Source organism: Corapipo altera, unplaced genomic scaffold (assembly GCF_003945725.1).
Source record: "Corapipo altera isolate COAL_440 unplaced genomic scaffold, ASM394572v1 24b, whole genome shotgun sequence".
Taxonomy (NCBI): domain Eukaryota; kingdom Metazoa; phylum Chordata; class Aves; order Passeriformes; family Pipridae; genus Corapipo; species Corapipo altera.
Genome location: NW_020884888.1, coordinates 10,896,582 through 10,916,094, shown reverse-complemented (window position 1 = coordinate 10,916,094; position 19,513 = coordinate 10,896,582). Strand labels below are relative to the sequence as shown.

The window sequence follows — 19,513 nt, the reverse complement described above, 5'->3', positions numbered from 1 at the left end:
AGCACTTTTGAATTCAGAGGGACTTGGAATATGTTACTATGCCTGAGCTCTCCAGAATTTTTGAACCACTTAAAGGCCAAACCACAAAAACCTACAAAAAAAAGAATAATTCTCTTTTGCTTTTGAACAACAGCAAGCTCACAAATTAATTGCAAAGATAAACAAAAAATTAGCAGCCCCCATGAAGCCTTGTTTTATATATAAACTTAAAAACATCCTAGCATATATATTTTAGAAGTGTATGTATATGAAAACTCCAGAGCAATGTATGTCAATTAGGAGTGTTAACAAGATACAACCAGTGTAAGACACATTCTTGTGCAGTTACAAATTCTCTCAGACAGTGGTGCTGTAACATACTGTAACATCTCACTGCTTCTAACCTCATCTTGTGCATGTCACAAATTGCCTGCAATCTTGATTTGGACAGAAAGACTTAAATATTGTTACTGCAATCCTAATACCATTAATGAAATTACACACTAATTGCTTTGGTCAGTAGCACCTTATACACTTTAATTACTTAAGCAGCTGCTTGCTGTTAAGAACTCCAAATTTAGCTACATCTCATGCTATATTTTGACTTTTTTTTTTTATTTAGGTGGTTTGCCCCATTTAACTCTGGCTTTTTTTAGCTGAAAATATAACTAGCTTGGCAGAAGCTTGTCCTTTTTAATAGGTACAAAGAGATGTGGAAAAAGTAGCAAATTCAGATTGATCTTCCTCTTGAAGCTTCTTGGCTTTAAGAAAAGTGCTGCAACCTTCTTCAACCTCAATGCAAGAATGTCAGCTGCCTTGAAAGGATGCATTTCTCAAGTATCCTCACATGACACAGCTTGCCACGCTGAAGTGCTGTCATGAACTACTTGCAGCACAATGTTGACATAAAGGCAGAAACAAATACTGTACTGCTTATCACAGTCAGGTAAGTTGAAAGACAGTGATGACTGAGGCTTATTGTTACAATGCTGCACTGTGATAAAAGATTTTAGTGCAGAACTGACATCAAATTACAACAGAGTTGTTTTTCTACAGATTTTGCTTATTCTATTAAGCTATGAAAGTTGAGAGGTTTTCTCCCCTGCTCTTATTATGTGATCTTAAAACAAATCCCAAGCTTGCTATAGCTGCTTTATAGACAAAATAAGAAATCAGAGAAAAAGAGTAAAAGAAATGTACCATTCCAGTTCATTTTAGGACAGTCTTAACACTGCAAGATTTTTTCAAAGCTATAAGCACCATAAATAATGCAACACTACAATATTAGCTTTTGCTATTTTACTCCTCTTTAAAAAATTCAAAAGCATTTTCTTTGGTATGACAACATATTTTCACTGGTGTTCCTCAGTCTTTTCTTAGATGAACCTGAGGACCATCTGACTAGAAAAACAAACGAGCACAGACTTTGTTTCCCTATTTGACAAATTTACAACTTAAAGCACAAGCAAAGGCAGATGCAGTATAACATCAGAATGTACAGTTACCTAAAAGTATTTTTAATCTTTAGGACTAAAAAAATAAATGAAGGTTCTTTCTGTTTTCTGATGTGTTTATGCACCTATACATACTTTCACCATAAAGTGAACAAAACGCCAACATATGGTCTGAGAGCAGGAAAGACTTGCACTAAGAGCTTCTGATCTACGTAAAGCACTAGAAACCACTCAAAGTTTCCTCTATAACTCACAGTCCTCCAAAGTGGACATCCCACATGGGCTTCCTTACAACTTGTGGTGAACTAATTTTGAGCATTATCTTGCTGAAGAATAACACCTTTTTCTGTACTTCAATCAAATGAATTTCAGATTCTTGCTGTCTTCCTCTTTCAGCACAGTAGGGCACCATTTCATTGACAGCTTCTTATGTTCTTTTCTACCCTATTAACATCTAGAGTGTCCACTCTGTCAGCAACACCCCTCAGTTCTGCCCTCATTAGGCAGTCTGTCTGTTGGCCCCTCCAAAACTGAGGATTCACTAGAAGACTGTCTTCCCACGTTACCAATAAAATGCATTTAGAAGTAATCTAGATGCCTGCATGAGACATGTCAAGTATTCTGACCAAGGTTTTTTAGGTAGACATTTATTAACCTGTGAAAAATGCACGCATTGGTTATATCAGGTCAGTGAATAAAGTGAGGTATGCTGAACAGCAGGTTTTTTTCCAGGAATCATTACAAGTAAAAAACACGGTAAAGGGATCACAAACCTATACAAGTAAAATTATATCCATAAAAGTTTTGGGGATAGATTAACCATTAAGTTTCTTTCAAGTCTGTTTAAAAGCTATTTAACCCATGGCACCAAAAATCTCTCTTCCACCTCCCAGATTTGAAACCAAAAACTTAATAGTGCAAAAGCCCTTCTTCTCTATCTCTTTTGTGTCAGATTTATTGGTGGAGACTGAGCCTTCCTCTGTGTTTGTAAGGCACAAAAATCAGGCTAGAGCTGAGACACATAAACATTCAATGTTAACCTCTTGAATTCAGGCCCTCACTTTGTGTAGGTCTGCACATTTGCCTGAAATACAAGGAAAGGTTGCACACAACCAGTTCAGTAGAGATGACTCCACATTTCTACTGTTTTTCCTTTTAAAATATCTGTATTTCTAGTTCAGTACAAGTGTCTAAGAATGCTTTTATTGCTGCATTTAATTTCATTTGTCAAACCAGAATAAACTTCCTTCAGAGAAAGTGTTTTTTTGCTATTACAAGTACATTAGGAAGTGTGCCAGCACAGCTGTACCACCAAGCCCCTGGGAGACACCAGACCCCGGGGAATGTAAATGGTCTGAGAACAGCCTACTTGAAAGGACATCTTTTTTCAGGGCAAAGTCATCAGCACCGAGATCACCAACTCTTCTTGCTCAAACACCCTCACTGTAAGAAAGGAGGCATTCACCCCAGCCAGGCCTTCAACAAATTTCTCTGATAGTCTCAATTTGCCTTGGAGCCAACAGTCTGCCAGATTCATCTCTAAACTTGCTCTTCAGAAAGAGATCTCTCTGTTTTGTATTTCACCAGCTTAACACAGCAGGAGACATGTATCCTGGCCCAAACAGCTCCGCACTATTGCCATACGAAAGAAGGGTTGAGAGGTTTTTTTGTTTTGCTTTGTTTGGTCGTTTTCTTAAACAGTAGGTTTATAGAGATACACAATGGTGGAAAGATATTACCACAAACATAAATACTGTATTAGTAGACATCTCGGCTCCGACAGTAATGAAAACAAATTAGATCTCTTTCAGTAGTTTCATTTCAGCTACACACTAAAACCGTCTTAAAGAAACTACATGGCTTTTCACCATGCTTTATGCCTCAAGTGGTTTTTCCTTATCTCATCATCCCACATTTAATACATTTCTTTTTTTGTTTTTAGTAAACGTTTCATTGTAAACTGGCAAGTCTGATCACTGTTCCAAACTTTAATTTCAACCCCCACGTGCACAAAGAAAAAGCTACAGCTACCCTTCAGCTTAATTCACTGACCTCCTCCCTACTGTGAGTCAAGAATAATGCACCACCAATCAAAGCACGTTTATGTACTTAGAAGTTGCATCATTTGTCGCCACTTCCATGTGCCACTTCCACGTGGCATGCAAACAAGTTAATCTACAGAAAGGTTACCCATCATGTCAAAAAATACCCTATCGTTTACCCTAGGTATATCCTATATACAATCTCACATATGTTCACATTTCAGTCTTGATTTCATCTCATCAGAACTGGCTCACTTAATACCATGAACAAAGTAGGACTTAATCTCAAAAATAGCATGCACACTACTTAGCAGATCTCAACTACATATTTGACAGAAGTTTTGCAATAGCAATGTCCTCATTTTGCCAATGGGGAAAATGTAGGTAGACATCTACAGTGTTTTTTTTTGTTCTATGTAACAGCTAATTTGTTGAACACGTGCTTCTAACTCTTTGCCCTGCTCCCCAAAGGCACAGGGGCCAACCCCCAAAAGTATTTCCTAGCTTCTGCTCGGAAGGGGTTGTGAAGAGCCCATGGCTGCTTCGGTGTGGTCATGTAAAGAAACAGACACTTAGAAGTGTCCTGCAACGATTTCTACAGTCCGGTTTCATCAAAACCTCAAGTGAGTCCAATTATTCTGAGCACCTTACACATGCCTGAGCTATAGATGGTTAACACAGGGGAGCCAGGTCTGCTGCTGCCATCATTAACTGCTAGAGTTTGCAACCACTCATTTGCATATGTGTGTAAGAGTCTGTGCAACCCCACAGCACAGGCTTTGGATGTTTGCTACTCCACACAACTTCCGAAATGAGTGAAAAATGAACCATTCCTCCCATAAGGATCTTGCTATCAATAAAGATGCCAGTCAGCACAAAGTCATTCACGTTCAAATCACCTTCTTTGAGCCAGGACTGGCTGAAAATACAGGCAGTACACTCTGCAGAGTAGTAGAGCTTAAAGAAAGAACCATAAAGCTGCTGCAGTTGAAGCCTGTGCCATTTTATGCTCTTCTTGCTATCTGAAGTCTGACTTCGTTCATGAATTTTTAATCATTTTTTAAACATAGAAAATCATGTTGATACTTAAATAAACAGAACTTTGCCACTAAGAAAGCCTACTTTCACATTCACCCAAAACCACTGTAATTTATTAGCCAAGTATTTTTAATGACATTCATTTTTTCAGATATACCATAGTATATATTCTTTTTGACATAAGTAAGTTAAGCTATACTTGCTGATATAGACCATGAGTGCATTCCAGTGCAACTTGTTTGTCTCAACTGAAGGAGATATGTTCCCATGCTGGAAAAATCTTAAAATCTGCAGTCCTCAACTTCCCAGTCATCTGGCTGAACCAATCCAATAAACAGATTAGAAAAGGCATTTCTAAGAAAGATCATGTTTAAGCTGTAACTTGAACTGGGCATTTTCCTCTCAGCTGTACGATGTGTTACATCTTTTTGTGACAATCCCATTTTTCTACTGTGTAAGCTCCTGAAAATTGTTTTAATATGTAGAAAAGGATATTAAACCCTTAAACTAACTCTATACTTGTTTGGACTGCTTAACCTAAATTTATTACAATAGTGTCAGCCAACTTTTAAAATCCATTCAATTTTTGAGCACAAGGCCAACTTTTGTTTAGCATTTATAATTCTTTCTCTGATTAAGACCAGCTAACAACTGAAAAGGAGGAGCACAAAGTTGTTGAATCATTTGGAATCCTAAAGAAACAGAAGTCTTTGCCCAGAGAACTGCTGTATCACAAATATGCCCCATTTCACTCTTGCAAACAAGTCTTACCTCACACTTGTTCTATTTCTTACCCCTGGAAATGTTACAGATCTAGACGTTGCTTGCTTATTTTTTTAATTACTTTTATTTTTTAAAAGATGAACAAAGTGAATTTCTATATTCATTTCTAAGATGATAAAAGCTCTGCTTAGAAGACGAAAGTCATAAAAAGGTAAGTTAACTTATACTTTTCTCTACCTGAGGCACTGGAAAGAAGACACAGAAACCAAAGTTCAAGACAAACAATGGAAGGAAACTGTTCTCCACCCTCTCACTACTTTGAGAGAGACCAAAAATACAACCTTGAAGGTCAGGGGAAAACAAAAATACAAAACTTGAATATACGTCTCTCAGAATTCTTTGCAGACAAGAGGGCTACATTGTGTCAGCTATTAGAAATCACCTGCCATCACAAGAGATATCAAAGGTGCATGGCTGGTCAGAGATAGTACAAAAATCAGCTCAGTGTGCTTTAAATGGGGGTGGGAGTAACTCAGGGCTTCATCTGGTTAAATGGATCTCCTTCTGAAAAAAAAAATCTGATTCCAAAACCGTTAAATATACCGGTGAACTAAGGCTGTTAAAAGCTTTCTTGTGAAGCTGCAGTCCAGCCAATCTCACTTTAAGGAGCAGTTTCTGGCATTATAACTGCCTGTACTTCACCACACCACAGCCACCAACCACACACTTGGAAATCAGTTTCATAGAAAATGGGGTCCCTTCTCCCCTGTTGTCTTCAGAAAGAAGAGGATGTACAGTTAACACTGCGCTCGATAAATCTGTCTTTTTTTACCAAAGTAGAGAGATTTAAAAAATAAAATAGCCTCTCCTCAACAGTCACAGTAATTTCAAATGTGCACTACAGATAAATGAAAATCAATTTCTGATCTACTGATAGATGATACTTTTAAATGTCCGAATAAGCAGAATAGATTTATTTCAGACTTGAACACAACAGTCATGAAACCAGATTAAGGCCCTAGAGCTTTCTATGTAATCAGATACTCTCTCCATTAAAGCTGTCCTTGTACAGTGACATTGTACTTTTATCTCAAAAATTAGAGATACTTCTTGAAAGAATATTTTCGGAAGTGTATTTCATAGTGAGTATGCAGATTGTTTCCATCTCTAACTATACCCTTCCCCTTTACATGTCAAATTGCCTTTGAAATTTAGAATTTGATTTTGGTTAAGGTATCAGAATTTGAAGTTAATATTCTGATGCTGCAGAGACACTGTTTTTACTGAACAACTGCCATTGTTATAGCATGATTAAAAGCCAGGCTACATAATAAATCAACTTTCCTAGCTGGAAAGCTCATTAGTACTGAGACTATTTTAAGTGCCCACAGCCATGTTTTGACATTTGGCTATAACACCCTCACTGACAGGTTCAAAAGCTTCTTACATAAAGCTAAATACACTTAAAATATTACCCCTAACAGGGAATATGCAAACCTCAAGAATGTGTAGGAAGAGGGTGGAGTGGCACAGGCCAGAATTCAACTGAGCCACGTTAAATATATCATCCAGAAGCCATCAAAAGAACCTATGTTCATAATATTAATTTCCATCCTTCTGCTCTAACATGTTAACAGTACAAATTTAGTCAGATTACAAAAAAAAAACCAAACATAAAAGCAATAAAGTTATGCCAGAAAACATACGTGCTAATCCCAAGATCTTACAGTTAACTTGTATTGATTAAATTAGAAGAGGGTATTTCAGATCTCTAAGTTCAGTTATGGACTACTAACTGAAATGGAAGAAATAAACCACCTGGGAGGCAGAGAAAGACTCGAGACCATGAGTGTCCCCATACCATGGATAGGAGATAAATAAGTATATAAAATGATTAAAAAACTAGTGAAATATATTGCATTTGGCTGCTTCAGCAACAGGAATGATGCAATTTGCTAAGTAAATACATTTACAGAGGATAGAGTGCACTACCCATAGGATATTCTACTTTTTTTTTCACAGAACACGTGAGATGAGTGCACAAGAAATAAGCTCAGCTCTGGTACCTGGGAGAAACATCTCATCACGAGTGGATATTGAGACACTGTTTTGCCTCTGATATCTGAATTTTTCCAAGCACACCATTTTCAGTTGAAGTGTCAGACCCATGAGCTCAAGCCCGAGAAACGAAATGCCTGAAGCAACATCATACCCATGAAGGGCTTGCCAGGCTGCTTCCCTCCAGGAGCCCTCTCTCAGCCAGTGCAAGGTGCTGTCCCTCCCAAGAAGCCACCAGCAAGGCTGTTGCATCAGGCTGCCAGCAGACAGGCGCTCGTTGGGCTGGCAGCCAGCTGCCCCGACACCACCGGGGTAGTCGCACCAGCACAGAAAATATTTATGCCGCCGATGACATCACCTCGTTGAGCTGACATACCTCTGGGAAAGCGTGCCAAAGGTAAACAAATACTCGATGTGAATGTTTGCCTCCTGCTAACAGAGCAGACACTCCCAACAGACCAATGTGCTCAATCACCTGCCTCTTGGCATCCCAGCCCCTCACCAAGAGTCCCCGGAGCGTGCCTCGATAGCTGCAGCACAGAAAGACAGTCTTCCACGAGATGCCCAAGAGTGCAAACCCCCAGACAAGGAGAGAGGGCATCCCTATGCTACCTCTTGCATTACCCAGAGGATGCAAAAATGCGCCTGCTCTAACACGTAGATTTGCTCTGCTTCAGTGGCAGCGGGAAATGTATGTCCCTTAATACTAAAGACAAGAGTGAATTAAAAAGGACGTTTGATTTTACGATTGATTTCGCAGTGTCTCTCATTATTCGATTAGTGGTGAGTTTCTTACAGAGTCATCACTTTAGGCTTATACTAGTAACTTGTATTCCAGTTGGTAAAAGGTAAGGGGTGAGGGAAGTTAAGTGCCCTTTTTTCTGAGACATATCTGTAAAGAAGCAAGAGAATCACACCACTCAGAGGCCCAATTTACACCTTCACCTCCCAAAGCTTTAGACAAGAATTTAACAATAACAAGAAAGGACCTTCTATTTACCCTAAATTCATACCTTGTGAATCTGCTCCCCTCTGCCCCTTGATAACTGCAGATACAAATCTTGAAAGAGGTGAAGACAATCCCTCTATTTTCAGCATGAAAAAACCTAAACCACTATTTCAGATGCCATATGCCCATACAGCTTCAGTCCCTGAGGGTGGGTGATCATGGACTATCTTGAGCAAGGAACCCAAATTCCCAATCCAGCTCCACTTGCTCTCCCAATGCAACACCTGTGCCCCAGCAACCATTTCCCCTCCATAAGAGCAAGGTCATTGCAAACCTGGTAACAACTACCATTTTCCCATAGGCCACAGAATGGTTTCAGAGGAACACAAGATTTTTAAATATGTCCAAAAGTGATGATTTGCAAAGCTGATAACAAAAAGTCAATACATGAAAAATAAAAATAAAATTTAAAAATACAATAAAAATAAAAGAAAATCCATCAGTCACCAGCAAACATTTTTCTCTGAACATGCAACAGTTTAAATAATTTTTTATCTGTTTCTTCTCATTTCACTGATTTCACTCAATCTTCATTATATTATAAACTGTCTTCCAGCTAAACTCAGTTTCTCTCTCTTCCTGTAGCTTGCTGCAAATCTCTCAAACTGTCTGTACTAAACACCACTCTACTTTGTCTTCTCTTTTCATGTTGTTTTGTTTGGGTTTTTTTCAGAGTTCTGTTAGCCCAAGGGTTTGGGAACTAATCTAAAGAGGGAAGTTAAATTTTTACACAGCTATGACGGGTGCCCTCCTAGTAGCTAACAAGATTCATCACCAAATATAAATGGAAGTGTTCTCCAAAACAAGCAAAGGTACTGTAATGAGCTAGGCAGGAAGCAGGGTCTCCAGTCTCTTCAAAAGATTAGTCAGTGTAAATCTTTTTGGCAGTAATGGTGGTTTTTTTCTAAGGCTGGACAATGACAAGAACATTTACACAAAGCATGAGAATTCATGAATGTCTGGCAGTATCGTCCCTGAAATACAAACAAGACTATCTGTTTTTCACTCTGCATTTTCAACTCAGTACCAGCTGGATTCTGCAAAAAGATGGGTTAGTTCTGATACACCAGATAACCGACTCATCCCAGTCAGATCCCATAAGTGAAGCATTTCAGAAGTAGCACCGGCTGTTACTAAACACACTCCTCCTTAGCTACAGAATGAATAACAACATCGCCTCAACCTCCCATGTCTATCCTGAGGCAGATACAAAAGAAAAGATATTAAAAGCAAGTAATAACAACAGTGGTGGAGAAAAAGAGTGCTACACAAGGTTATTTCTCTGGGCTAAATCTTAGGCATTGTAATACTTCATCTACAACCATGCTCATTCAAAAGTCTGACTGTATTTACATGGGCTTGTATTTTTTGGATCCAGGCAGTGTGCTAGAAGGGTAGTGTTCACCATGCTTTCATTTACTGTCTTTATAGAAGTTAATGTATTAGTGACTAGCCAATGAGGTACTAGAGAGCATCCACCTCAAGAGTTGGCTGCAGTATGATGCAAGTTGGCAGATGCCCTGGATCCCTCCAGTTTCACTGGGAGCAAGTTGTCTGTAAACACAGGCAGGAAAACTAATGTCAACCCAATCCACAACCAAAGCATATTCACCGCCTCACGACAGACAGGATTTTCTACCATGACCAATCAAGAAAGACCAGAGGCTGAGCTGGCTGTTGACAAAGGGCAGCTGTTGGCTAAAACAATTCATATCACCATTTCCTTTCCACTGCTGGAGACACCTGGTTGTGCAGCCAGAGGTACCATAAGCTCTGTCTGCAAAGTGGAGTGACAAAAAGCATGAAGTCCAAGAAGAGCTCAGGAAAGAAAGGCTGTGTGTGAATGCATTAATAAAAGGAAGATAAATCTTTCATCATAGACTCATGGCAAAACACATTTGTACAGAAACTGACAATCATCCCGCAAGTATACACATAAAGAAAGTGCCAGAATTGCATGTTTAATACTTCCACTAAAAGGCAAGGTGACAGAATGCATCTTATTTACGTACGGCTTCAAAATTCTGAATAAGAAGTACCTACGCAATCTCAAAAAGTACATGTCAAGTACCAATAAAAAGTATTGCCCATAAACTTCACATCTGGGACTGGAGTTGGCACTATTTGCTGCTTTCTAGAAAAACAAACAGGAAAAATAAGCTCCAAAACATGTCTCAACAAAGAAAATCCCAGAAGTATGGAGTGAGAAGAGAAACAGTAGTGGCATGGTTGTCAGGTTAAACCTCCTGAAGTCCAAGAGTCAACAAATTCTGTTGGGCTTACAGTTTCTGTAGAATAGTGTATTTTGCCACCATAATTCATACAGCAAAACTCTTCCTCAGTAGCACAGGGAAATCCATGTCAAATTTGGTGGCATCACACAGAGCAGCCAAGAAGAACAGAGGTTACACTGTCAGGGTGCTTGGGGAGAGACGAGAACCAGCAGCACCCTTTGGGACAGGACAGGGAAAACAAGTGCTGAAGCCCATCACCTCTACTAAAAACCTCAAAATGGCATCTCCATGTGAATGCAGGGCTTTTGACTAAAATCACCACTATGGTCCCCTGCTCTACTCCACACTACCCCTCACTACTGGACAGGGTACAAATGCTGCAGGCTACACACTACACACTGCAGGAAACCTCTCATTGCAAAATTTTAAACATTTGTGACTGTTGAATGTATTGCAAAGTGAGATGTGCCTGAGGGGTCTACAGTTTCCTTCATCTCCACACTCCATTCCTGAAGGGGAAAATTTCAAAAAATAACAATACCTGTCCTATCCTAAGCATGCTCTCACTTTCTCTTTCTCTTGGTGTTTTTAAAGATGGTAAGTAGTTGTTTAGATTGTTTCTTCACCTTCTTCCTTTTCCTCTTCAGAAAAGACCACATAATTTTTCTTCTCCAAGCCTAGAGACTTTACTACAACTTCTGGAAGGACTGTTCCAGAAATATTTAGACTTGTTGGTTATTAAATGCCAAATCTTGGCTGGCTGTTGATAACTTCCTATAACTTTTAATAGGTAGCTGAAGCATCTTTTACATCAGTGGATATCACTATTTCAATATTAGCATTGTTAATATTGCTAGTATTGCAATATTAGTATTGCTCAGCAAGACAAAGCTTGTTCTTTCCTATGACATTTAATTTATGAAGTAGCTTATGGGGAATATAGGAAAGACATCACTGTTCCCTCTGTTTGCATTTAGTATGTTTACAAAATTTTCCCAATTAGCAGAATCATTGAAAAGTGAGTACTAAATAATGGCTTAGATATAAAAACACTTACTGTTAAAGTAAGCAAGTTTATTAGCATACCTACACATAAACAGCTATTAAACTATGTCTAGGAAAAAATACCGTTCCATCTGTGTTAACTTTGTGCATGTGTTTCACATGAAACTGTCCTATTCTAAAGACTCCTCACTTTACAAAAGTATCTTCTGCTTCCCAATCTTTGCAAGATACTCTTTTGAAATAAAAAGCTGAACAGTTATAAAGCATCTGCTTGTGTAAAAACAGTGATTCAGCAGGAAACATGTACTTGAAATACCCTTCATAAGAAAGGGCTTATTCAGGCAGGGACAGTTGGCAGGGCTATCTCAAGTCTCCACTTGAATGCTCTTTTTCCAGTTCATGTTGAAGGGATTCAGATGCCTGGGAAGAAGCTAATCACCATTTTTATAGGCTGTGGAAAGCAGTTCAGGTTCAGAATTGCAAGTGCTTGTACCAAAAGCTCCCCCAGTGAAAAGCAAAGGGCCATAAGTTAATGTTCAACAGAAACTGGCAGATCTGCTACACTCGCTGAGCAATGTGGTCAGGTATGAATTGGAAGTGCATACATAAAGTAACATAAGTATGGTTGCTCAAAGTTCAGCTGCACCGTTTAACACACAATACACTAAAGAGAAAAAGGCAGGGAACACCTAACACATTAAATATTTTAGCTAATTCTAATCCTTCCACAATTTCTGCTCATGTGAAACACAGGAACAAAAGCTTTAGATCTAATAATAGGTGTATGCTGAAGTCAGCAAGCAACATTGTATATAACTGGAAGCAAAAATTGGCATAGTCTGTTGCAAGTATCTTTACCATCAACATAATCAAGACATACTACCAGATTAATTTGCAGTGGTCCTGCAAGTTGCTTCTGGATACAGGTTTACTCTTACATTTTTAACCAGTGTCAGTGCCAGCAAAGCTTTAATAGAAAGTAATGAATAACAAAGTTTTGTGTAAGAGTAGAAAAAACCTAAGTAAACAGCGGCCATAGAACTTAAAAATCCATTTCATGTTAATAATCTAGTCTTCCTATTTATGATGTGACTAATGTGACTGCATGGGAGCTAGTTCAGACCATGTCATAACTCCCATTGAAGCTCTTTTTGTTGTACTTTTCTAAGTACTACTCATTAATCAATTACTGGACTATATGCCAGCTCTTAAAATACTTGTATTTTCAAGTTCTTGGATAACAGTGTATATGTCACATGCTATGAAAGAGTGTAGATGTGCACACTTGGACAGGCAGAACACACAAAACATGACACCATATCATGCTTATGGTCACTTCCATTTTCAAAAAGGTACCAAAGCAGCAGGTATCATGTCTGTAAAGCACATTGCTTCCCTCCAACACTGCAAAAAGGCAGAAGTGCTACAGCCCAGCACAGCATTAAAGGCCACCTTTGGGCATTTAGATTTCAGTTCTTAATCCGCACCACTAAAGTAACAGCATCAAGATTAATAATGCACTATATACTTACTTCAGTAACAAAATTAGAAAGATTTTAGAAATCCTGGATTTGATTGCTGTCAGTCAGCTGACATAGAAGAAAAATCCCAAACAATTTGTGGATGCATAAGTGATCTTTACTTCAGAAAGTATTGGGAAATGCGTTAACTGAGTCTTGCTTTAGAAACAGTACCCCCTATGCAAAATTTTCTTCAAAGACAGCTGTTTCCTAAATTAATTTGGACCACCGCATACAGACATTTGTTTTAAAGTGGCTGAGACAGAGCCACATGTCAGGTGACACTGTATGGATCCTTCTGCAGTACAACAATATTAATAGAGGAAAAGAAGGACCTGAAAAGGAACTAGGAAAATGTCAGGCTGCAAAGCTGGCATTTTGCCATCAAAACACAGTATTACCTATTTCTTCTATAAATGTTCAGACTTCAAAAGCAGCAGCAACACATACTATAAAGCATGAAATCAAACCACACAGCATGTGTTCCCCCCACCAAAAAAAAATCCCTTGATTAAAGGGGGGATATTTACAAATAGCTTCAGAAGTCACCTGTATAGATCTTCTCCAGGATTTGCACATCCCGAGATAGGTGAAAGTAATGTAACAGTACCATTCTAAAACAAATGAAAAATTGAATTTATAAACTCTACTCTATGCACACAAGCATGTGACAACACACTGCCTGATTTACTGCAAGTTTTAGACTGGATTACATTGCAATTGAAAACAAAGCTTCAAAAACACCAGAAGACTTGGAGCGTGGAGAGGGGAGCAAGTTAAAATACAATCCTCATTACATTCTGGGACTTGTTTGTGAAACTTAAATGGTCTTGATAATCTACGAGTCATGAAATTCCAGTCTTGATGTCCTTGACAAATAAGAAATGCCGGATTTTAAAGGACAAACTCAAGCATGTCATATTTGGCAAATATTTTAAGTAATACGTCTGTAATCTTTTTTGTTTCAATAGTCTTGTTCTGACTGCATTACTATTAGCTGTTGCACTGATGAAACAACATTTGAAGATGACCTTCAAGGACTTGGTTTCAAATTAAACCATCAGGAACCCCGAGGGTAAAAGGGTTCACTGGTTAAGACAGCACTCTCTATAATAAATTATTTCAAACCTAAAAAAATAAAGCTGAACTGAACAGTCTCTGCAATAATAGTAACTGTTGCCTTTTATGCATCTGAACAGACAGAAATCAGCAAAGACAGACCTTTAAGATTTATTTTAACTTTTTATATGTACTCTTGTTGATGTACAGAAGCTAAACTATTACGCTAGCATTACAACTTCTAGTTCAGGACTTCCTTTTCCCAAATGATCTGAATTATATCATGGAAAGCAAGTAAACATGCTTTTCTTTTCTCCTACTGCAGACATTGAACCAGAGCCCTGAATCCTTCTTATAGCAACAGAAGATTTTTTTAAATACAACTTTAACATTACAAATGTTGAATTCCATTTCAGTACCTCTCTCCTGCCCTCTTCTGTCACCCTGCCTAGTAATTCCATTTTGGGCTGCAAGGCTTGAGATGCATACAGGTCCTTCATCATCTTCACTTGCAGCTCAAAGGACAGTTGTGACAAGAAACAATTTCTTCAGTTCTCCTCCTCCAACCATCCAGTACATTTTTTCCCCCAATGAGGAAAACAGCAATATGGAGGTCAAACCGCATCTGCATTCCCTTGAGAAGCCTGGATTTCGACCCACCGTTCCTTACCTTGGTGATTCAGGGAGATGCGGTTAGATGGTTCTTGGAAACCCGGTTCCACCAGATCCCGCCGACCATGAGCTGAAGTCTGATCTACATTGTCCTAAAAAGAGAGGAGCAGAATATCTTATCAAAATCAGGCATTCTGTGATTCCTGTAAGCTACATTACACAAAGTCAAACCACCTATACAAAACAAAAAACCCCCTGCCATACCTCTGACAGGAGAAATCGGTGTCAGAGAAGGTGTGGGGGGGGGGCAGATCATAGGGGGACACAAGACTGTCACATGTGGCATGAATCCAGAATCAATGACTATGCTGTTGGTTCATCTGTACATGAGTTTGCATTTCAAACTGAGAAACAGTGACGTAAATGAACTTCCTAGTTTAACAAAAGTTTCTTACATCAAATTATGCGGAGGCTTGGGGCTTTGTTTTCTCTAATTCCAAGTCTGTGGCTTAGGGTTTTATAACTAATTAACTGGACTGAAACAGATTCAGTAGTGAACTACTAAACCTCAAGAGGAATCAGAAGTTCAGTTTAGATAAACATCCATGCCTCTGGATGCCAACCTGTTGTTTTTTTCATACTAGAACTCTCACAAGATCAGGTTTCATGAAGTTTTAACACAAACTGAATTTGGCTCAGTCTAAAACACCACAGTTTCTCACAGATCTTGCCAAAGAAGACAACTAGGAGAAAGCAGGGGAACTGAAATATAAACAAGAATATAAGAAAAGCAAGATAAGTCACATTTTCGAAGTATGAGAAGGAGATTTAAAGCAGGTACATAGTTTTACAAAGTTGGCATACCTTTGCATATACCAGTTAAAGGTGGGTATGGAAAAGTGCATAAAGTTGACTGCATTGATATATCACCCACCATAAACTGCTGCAGTGATATACGTGACTGTATACACAATCCTGCTATGCCCAAAGTATGGGATAAATACACAGTGGCATCACCCACATTTATGTCAAAACATAGGAACCACCTTCATGGCAAATGACATTGTAATTATGGCAGAGCAATAACATGCCCACAGTAAGTGGCAATTCAACTACGTGCAACCATGAACTCTCAGCCCAGCACTTCCAGTTTACAGAATATAAGCTAATACTCAAAAACATAATGGATGTAGTGTTTGGGGCTTAGAATTGCATATAGTTATACAGTATATGAAATAAATTATATTATCTCTTCATCAGAGAGACTGTCTTAGCAAATACTTGAGCTTTGATTCAAGTACTCAAGCACCACTCTAGTGTCTTCACCATCAGGGATCAGTTCAAGACCCCACAGGCATTTAGAAGACAAAAGCTGCCAACAGTGGTATGACTAAGGAAGGTTTTTATGAGTAAACAATATATGATAAGATAAAAATGGCATCCATCTATGCCAGATACAACTGGGACCACTCAGACTTCTGCCTCCATATTGACTATCTCCACGTATTGCTCTTCACATTCACTGCTTTTCAAAACACTGGCTGTTGTTTCTTGAGCCACATCTCCCTTACCTCACAAGTTTTTGTAGTTGCTTCTTATGAATCAAAAAAACCTCCCCTAACAACATCAGACCTTCTGTCAGCACAACTTGAAACTGCAGTATTTCTTAGCTCTTTCACTGGAGCTAGCTGAACATGTATGAGGAACAAGCAATTCATGAGGTCCTGTCTCTGTCAAATCCCTTGCAACTGCAGGGTATCACATTCCAACATTACTAGTGCTTTTGGAACGCTAGTCATTCTCACTGGATATATCTCATTTTCTCTGGGACACCACACAGCCATCATTGACCTGGCTCACATCATCTCAATTTTAAATTTCAGGCAGGAAGTATGGGACTTGGAACACAAGAAGGCAGCTGGAGAAAGGACATACAAAATTATGAGTCTGTTCCCCAGAAAATTAAGTGTAATTGATTCAAAGGTGCCAAGGGCAACAGGGAGGAGGAGATGCTTATCTAGGAAAATTTTCAGTCAAAACCTAAAGCTGAAGCTGATTGCTCTCAGTACAAAGGCTAAGAGATGAGCATCCCAGGCATGGAGAACTCAGCAGAACATCCCTCCCTAGCAAAGAGCTTTTCTCTGTGCATTTCTCTCCATGCAATTCAACACGACAAATTTTTATGGGGTAGCTAAAACCCCCGAGATGCAGTTTAGCACTATCAGTTCCACTTCCCAGGAACAAGTCCCAGTGTCCAATGCATGGGTGCAGTTACATATTGCCTCTTGTCTGGGAAGAACAACAGGGCACCCCAAGAGAAATAAAAGCTGGAACAAGAAAAGTAACAAATAGCTTATTACTGGTTATCTAAATGTGTTTGCAGTTGCCCCAACACATACAAGTGCAAGGCAAGATTCATGCAGTGCTATGTATCAACAAAGGTGAAATGGGGCTAAAATGCATCATTTTACATTTGCATTTCCCACAGCAGTAACACATAAACACTTAACTGAAAAGACCTTATTTCAGGCTTATACCTGGCTCCAAGCCTGTTAACTCTTCAATTAAACTGGATTTTATTTTTTTTTTTTTTAGATAGCAATTGTCAATAATTTACAGGAATAGGATACACCCTCTCTGGAATCACCTTACATCTGTACCAGAAGATGCTGAGAAACACAGGCCTCATGAAGTTAAGCCAAAGCCATGGTCAGAGTTTTCAGAAGCAGACATTATAGTGACTAATGACTGCTGGTTGCTGCCCTCATAAAGCTGACGCCCCTGACTACTTCGTTTGGTGCAAACACCTGCTCAGAAGGTCCGGAGAGTTCTCCTTCTGCTTGAGCAAAGCAGGGAAACAAAGGTTTCCTCCGGACACTGAAGGCCAGCAAAACCCAGGTGCTAAAGCAAAGCAACAAGCCGTGCATAAACAAAGCCACACCTGTTACAGCAATGCAGGCACTGGAGGGGAAAAGGTAAGGGCGGTGTGGTTTAAAGAGCTAGGGGTAGTTTCACATGACCCTCCAGAATCTGTTTGTGTCCGTTGTGCACAGACAAACACTGGCACTCGGCCAGATGCAGCTGAGATCAGACACTGGAACAAGGTTAAAAGAAGAAAGGGGAGGGGGGCAGGAAATAAAGTTATATAATTGCTCTGTGCCAGCAGCCTTGTTGTTGGGCTCCGTCTCAAGGCTGAGGTCATGGCCCTCAGCAAGGTGGGCACCTGCTTTGATCTATCATCATCCCTCCTGTCGTGACTGAAACCAAGCTTGAAGTCATTTGTTTGCTTCATGGTTTAATCCCCAGCTCTCCCTCCTTTTCCAATAAATGCTCTCAATATGAAATTAAAGCATGTTACTTAACTTACTGGACCATCCAGCTTTTGTAGTATTTTTAGAAGCTAACTGAGCATTAGCCCTCCCTGACTTGTTTGCATGTACTATTTTCTCCGTCAGTCAGCATCTGCAACCAAGGATGATTTAAGCAAGTGACTAGCAAGAGTGCTAGAAGGATCTGAAGCAGGGTTTATTTTTCACAGAGTCCTTTAAAGTGTTAGGATTTCATATAGTCAAACACACCATCATTACAGGTCACACTATGGTGTCCTTTTGCAAACCTGTATTGCACTACACAAGAGGTGACATGTTTACATCGCATTAAGAGCCAAAGTCCACCCATAAGCAGTGTTATCTCTACGTATCAGTAACCAGGACAATCTGGATTTATTTTTCAATCTATAACCAAGCCTTTCAAGTTGCACTCCCTCAACTATGACATATGCCTGCTGCTGTTTGTGCTAGCACGATAAGCATTTCAGTTATCAAAGAAAACATTAAATCTTATTTTTAATCAGTGAATCAGATAGTCATATACTATAGCAGCTCCACTGTCTGCACACGTGTTCTTAAATCACTTCTTCAGCTCCAAGTGCTACTGTTCCCACCTGCAGGTTAGCTCAGAAGAGTATTTATCAGTATGAGACAGTGTTATTAGGCTGACCAGTGTGTTGCTACTGCTCTACTGCTGCTTCTCTCATCCTAATTCATTCAGCAAAGGTTATCTAGTCAGTCATTCAGGATAATCTTATGGGTAAATAGTGCCTAGAGAAGGGAGGAAGCAGATTCGAGAGCACAAATAATAAAGTATCATCTGTATTTCCCTTCTCCCTTGTTCTTTGCAAATAAAGGGGCCTAACATTAGCAGAGACTGAGCAGCTTTCTTGAGAAGTCTGGAAATCCCCTGTTACTGAAGGCTTCAACTTTTTCTAACTTCAGCAGTCACTGGAAGTTTACGAGATGAAGGAAGGCTACAAGTGGCAGCACAGCTTCTCGGAAGCTCCTGGGAGCATGGCCAGACTGAGGATGTCCAGACCACCAAGATGACAGTCCCTGGTTTTGGATTTACTGTAGCTGTCTGCAAACCCACACTGTCGTGCTCCTGAACAAAAGGTTCAATTGAGCAAGAGTCACGCGTACTCATGCCAGCAGTCCCACAGCGACAAATTAAGATCATGACATACTTCTGATGTTTGTACACTGTCCAGCACAACAGAAAGTAAAGTCAGACGTGCTGACGGGTCTCACCGTGGTTTAGGAGACTATCAAGGCAGATACACCTCTGTTTGCACAGAGGCACTCCTGCCTTGCCTGCCCACTTGGCAGAGCTCATTCACCACACCAAGGTAGAGGTCTTAAAACTAGTTGAGCGTAAAGAGAAAATTAGCCAAGTCATTGTTTGAACCACCTTAGCTTTACTCTGTTCAGGCAACTTGTGTAAAGCA

General features: G+C 39.5%; 1 protein-coding gene across 1 annotated transcript in view; it reads right to left on the bottom strand.

Annotated features, from left to right (window-relative positions):
* The window catches only part of GRB10 (growth factor receptor bound protein 10), a 144,616-nt gene that overhangs the window by 68,671 nt on the left and 56,432 nt on the right, over nt 1-19,513 (bottom strand). Inside the window, exon 3 of the mRNA XM_027643863.1 lies at nt 14,792-14,885. Coding sequence (XP_027499664.1) covers nt 14,792-14,885 — 94 coding nt within the window. The remainder of the gene's footprint in view (nt 1-14,791; nt 14,886-19,513) is intronic.